At 46.1% G+C, this 5173-nt stretch overlaps 1 protein-coding gene across 1 annotated transcript in view; it reads right to left on the minus strand.

The window, feature by feature from the left end:
- LIG3 (ligase III, DNA, ATP-dependent) overlaps positions 1-5116 on the minus strand; it is a 13718-nt gene extending 8602 nt beyond the window's left edge. The window contains exons 1-8 of the mRNA XM_010003831.1: positions 4807-5116; positions 4186-4317; positions 3291-3488; positions 2698-2849; positions 1771-1937; positions 1033-1110; positions 755-923; positions 2-127 (exon numbers count right to left, since the gene is read on the minus strand). Coding sequence (XP_010002133.1) covers positions 2-127; positions 755-923; positions 1033-1110; positions 1771-1937; positions 2698-2849; positions 3291-3488; positions 4186-4317; positions 4807-5092 — 1308 coding nt within the window. The 5' untranslated portion in view covers positions 5093-5116. The remainder of the gene's footprint in view (position 1; positions 128-754; positions 924-1032; positions 1111-1770; positions 1938-2697; positions 2850-3290; positions 3489-4185; positions 4318-4806) is intronic.
- Positions 5117-5173: the final 57 nt, after the last annotated feature.

Genomic DNA, 5173 nt, shown 5'->3' on the forward strand with positions numbered 1-5173 from the left:
TGCTGAAGTAGCTGAAGTGATCTCCATTTTTATGGACCTGCACCCGCTCGCCGTCGTACTTGATCTCGGCGTACATCCCGTTGGGACACTTCTTCATGGCGTACTCGATGGACTTGCAGGCTTCAGCCTTGGAGAGGTGGGGGGAGACAAGTTCCAAGCTCAGTTGATACATTTAAAAATCAAGCTACTCTTACCAAAGTTCATGAATAAACTACCAATTCCTTTGTAGAGCTTTTTGTCCAGGCTCTCTTGATACCCAGTCCAAGTTTTCCTTTTCTTAATTACTCATTTACTTAGAATCACCTGCATATGGCCAGATGATCAGCTTTTTGGTGCTTATCTCCTGAAAATACTTAAAAGGTGTAAGAACTGTGCCTTTTGTAGGAACATGTGTAGACCAGAAGTAAATACTTGGATTTGTTCAAACAAAACCCCAAACTTATCTGAATCTCTAATCCAATGGAAAACTTATGCTATTCCAGAGAAAGAACCAACTTCTAGAATGACAGCAAACAAACAAAGTCACTTCTAGACTGAAAGCAAGTCAAGATTTTAGCTTCTGCAGGCACTAAAGGTGGGAGCACCAAGGACACTGGCTACTGGCCTCTTGGTAGAACACAATAAAATGGCACTCAACGTTAAACCAGCCCTGAGCCCTCAGCTCACACCAGGCACAGCCACTCAGCCCCCTCCTGGCTCTGAAGGGCGAGGCTCAGGCAGGACACCAGGTCACCAGAGCAGGGAGCAAGGTTACCAGCATGGGCTGCACCGGGGTCATCAGCGAGGCCTGCACGCTCAGGGTTCTCTTCACGCCCGGTGCCGTCTGGGCCTCCTGGCGGTTCCGCAGGACTCGCTCCACCACGTCCTGCAGGTTGCGGGAGGCTTTGAAGGCCTCGTAAGCGTTGGGATCCAAAGCATCCAACCTTCAACACATTGGGAGGGAAACACGGATCATCCTCAGCTCTGCTGCTCCTGGCTTACCACACCAGTGCCCACTTCTGGTTTGATCTCACAGAGAAAGGCAAGACTTACACATGCTTTGCTCCAGCATTCATTTTCAAGTCGTGTTTAATTAGCCTGATGATGCACTTCAGGTCGTTGCCCGTACATCTGGAATATGAGAGAAGATTCAGACAGGGCAGACATTTAACTGAACTACTTTGCACCTGAAAAAAATAAACTGACCCAGGCCTTTGTAAAAAAAGGTCCTCCCCTTCTGTAGGGTTTAAACCCCAATAAGGCCACATGTTACTAGTGACATCTCAGAGGCACGAGAGAACATCCAAAAAGCTTTTTAGCTTCCTTATGTTTCAATGCCAACATTAATTCTGCCTCAGTGTTGACATAACTTCCAAAATCCACTTAGTACATCAAGAGTAAGTGATAGTAACAGCCTCACCTCAACACAAACTGAGTAAGACCAAGACTCTTCAACACGTCTATATGGCTTGAAGGTTCTTCCCAACCTATCTAAGAACAGCAACTCAATTAACAGCCAAGTACCATTAAGGCAGTTCTGCAGCCACTTGTTTAGCACTGACTGAGCAGGGTCTCGACAGGCCAGAGATTCTCTGGCATGGACAGGAGCCACACATTCTCCTCTGCTGGTCAGCAGTCAAGGTGTCTTGCTCAAACCACTAACAGGGGCTGACAGCTGTCAAGTTCAGTCTCTGTGGCTCACAATTAGTTTTTCCCCTGTGCCAGCCTGCAAGATGTAGATCACCACTCCTGGCTTCAGGCTAGACCTTCAGAGGTTGGTGACTTCCTCACCTGCGAGTGATGCGTTGCAGCACACTTTGCTGGTCATCCTCCTTGGTAAGCTTTGACAGCTGGATGAGGAATTCATCCACCTCTTGGATGGTCAGGTGACTTTTGGCTGCTGGAGGACAAGTCTTGCTCTGTTCAAAGAAGAGGCGTATGGTCTCGGAAACATCTCCCTGTCTCCAGAAACAAACGAGGAGGTGGATCAGTTATGGCTGGAGAATGGGGACATCACTGGGGATGCAACATGGTTCCAGTAAGTACAAGTAGGATAAAGCACAGAATGATGCTGGGATCATACGAAGGAACTGGAATCAAACATTAGAAAGAAGCTGCCACACACAACACAGAACAGAGCTTCCCAGCTGTGTCATTGGAAAAGAAAAAGGTGAAGTACCAGTATCATCTCATTGTTCTAGTTTTCAATGCTGCAGCACCACAGACCCTTTATTTCCTCAGGATGAATCCACTTGTAAGTTCAAGGATCTCAAACAGCCTAGTGATGTCACTAGAAGGCTGTATATATCAAGGCAATAAACAGAGGTAAAATAATTAGCTTTGTTGTCTAATAAATCCATTTTTCTCCATTTTGCAATGAATCAGATGTGCACACACAACTCCCAGCTCCTGTACACAGCAATTAAATGCAGACATGAGCAATTGCAGCTTAGTTGTATAAGCCAACTGAAGCTCACAGAAACAGATCTGTTGCTTGAATCAGTTTTGGATATATGATGTTACAAAAAGTGATTTCCATCAGTTGATATGCTGGACAAAGCAGTTCAGTCAGAGCAGATGCAGCCCAACTTGACCAGACATTCACATCAGCCAAGCACCTTTCAAACAGGGGTTTAAAAAACCAAAGCAAAACAACATAGAATTTCCATACTAAGGGACTGAACATCAGAAATGAAGAGACCTTCTGTTTGTACTCACTTGTTCCAGGTCCCGGACCATTTCTTCTTGGCTGCAGTTAAAAATCCTACTGAAGAGTTTTACAATCTGCTTATCATTCAAATTGTAAACAATTTTAATGACACCTGGTAACAGCAGCTTAATGGTCAGGTACACATCACCATGAAAGCCATCTGGGAAAAAAGCACAGAGCATTAGAAATGTCAGTCACAATTATTTTCACATGCAGGTGCTGGTTGTTTGTGCTCATTTGCATGACTCTGGGGGGGAAAGAAACCACCACAGCTGGGGCTTCCTCCTTCCCCCATGCTGTTCTGCTCCACCTGAAAGGAGGCTTCTCAGAGGAAACACAAGTGTCCTCCAGACCTGATCTCAGCACTAGGTTTGCTGGCACATACAAACATTCCACCCACTCCAGCCTAAGACATTATTGTCTGAATTGCTTATTTAGATAAACAGTTGGGTTTGCTAATGTTACCTCCACAGTTCAGAAACAATCCCAGCATGAAGCTGGAACCACACAGCAACCAGACTGCACCTCCCCCCTGCTTCTGATGAATGCCTTTGCCTTTGCGGGGCCTTCACACGCCGAGGACGCCAAGCAAGAATCCTACCTCCTCCCGAGCCCTTCTTCAGGAAGTCCTGGATGATCTGGGTCTTGACGTTGTAGCTGGGCTTCTCGGCCACCATGGCGCAGAGCTTGCGGAACTCCCGCAGGAGGCAGTCCTTGTGCCCGGGCTCACACTGCTCCGCCGACAGGCTGCGCTGCGGGGGGGCGTTCCCAGCCACGGCTTCGGAATTCTTCGGCTTGGCTGCAGCACAGACCAGAAGCTGCTTTCTTAACAAGTACAACGTGGTGTGAACCCTGAATTGAAGCTACCTCTGCTTGGCAGGCTGAGGAGAACAATCCCAGTTTGCTGGTAAAGCTTCAGAACTCCAGAGCAACGTCTGCTATGCCAAGAAGTGAGGCTTTAAATTCTAAGTCCCACTACGAACTATTCTAAACTATTTTTTCTTTAGTTTTGCTCTTCACAGCAGACCAGAATTTTCTGGACCTTGATTCTGCCAAACAAATGTTAAACCTTGGTGAAAATTTAGTCCTGCTGGCAGATGCTTCTGATTTATTTCTACTTTTTAGACCTTTACAGCAAGATGTTTTCCTAAGAGCACTTCTAAAATAGAGAAAAAAATAATGTTGAGTTCTACATGAGACATGTTTGGTCTGTGACTTAGACTGGCCAATGCACTAAGGCAGCAGTGGAGTCAGCCTGACAATGTGAGTTCCTGCAAGGACTTTGTTTCCTTGGAAATACTAGAAACTCAAACATTGGCTTTTTCAAGACTGGCAGCCTAAGAAAGTACTAATCCTTTTTGGAAAATCAGATTTTTAAAAAGTAATTAAAACTAAACCATCTTCTATAGCTAAGAAACTACTGCTCTAAGTAAAAACACTTTTGATGCTGATATTAGAAGAGAAGGATTTCTCAGAATCAGTTTCTTAAGTCCTACCTGTGAAGCCAGAGAACTTCTTTGGTGATGGAGTGATGAGAGGATCTTTTGTAGTTAGTTGTCCTGTGGCAGTGAGCTTAGCTTGGACTATCACTTTCTTCTTGGGTGTACTTCCAGTCTTGGAATTAGCTTCTGTAAAACATCAACGTTCAAACCAGCAGTCAGAAATAATTTCAGACACCCTTCAACTGTTACATAAAACATGCTGCAGCAAACGAGTCTTAAAAGAACTGGGGATTGAGGAGAAAAAATATGAAGGAACAATTTTCAGATACTAAAAGTTAGAAGACCACATAATTTACTAAACATCATGGAAAATGAGTTAATTTTTAACTGATGTTTCCTCCTGGGATCTATCTGCACATGAATTAATCCACCAAGACCTTCACCATAATCTGTTGTGACAATTTAAACAGGAAGTGCTGTTGTACCAGTGACTACTGCTTCCCTTTCCTACAGGGCCTGAGACACAGATGTGAGCATCACTACCCAGGCTGTCACCAGGTGACAGTGACACACCAGTGAAACTTCATGGTAAAGGCACAGCTGCAGGGCAACCAGCAGCATCCCCTGAAAACGAGTAAAGCAGAGCAGTGACTTGAGTGCTGCCTCGTGTCTCACCTGAGATGTGCTTGTTGATTAATTCCTTCTCCCCATCCTGGAGCTCCTCCCAGCCTTCCAAGTCTGTGATGTCTTCGATTTTCTTGGTGGTGGCCCGAGCTTTGTCCAGCTTCTCAAACATGCACTTCACATGGTACCACTCCTTCATGTCCCCGCCAGACTCCGTGAAAGGGTTGGGAACAATCTTCCCAATGCGCACCATCCCCTTCACTATCTTCTCCTTGCACTTCTTGCAGCCTGCGGTGCCACGCTTGGCATAGTCCACACAGTACCTCTGCTCTGCCATGGCCTCTGCTGCTGAGCAGGCCGGGCGAAGACAAGGGCTCAGGAGCTGGGAGAGCTGGGGAGCCCGAGCAGCACCGCGCTG

The sequence above is a fragment of the Chaetura pelagica genome, unplaced genomic scaffold (assembly GCF_000747805.2).
Source record: "Chaetura pelagica isolate M959 unplaced genomic scaffold, ChaPel_1.0 scaffold638, whole genome shotgun sequence".
NCBI lineage: Eukaryota > Metazoa > Chordata > Aves > Apodiformes > Apodidae > Chaetura > Chaetura pelagica.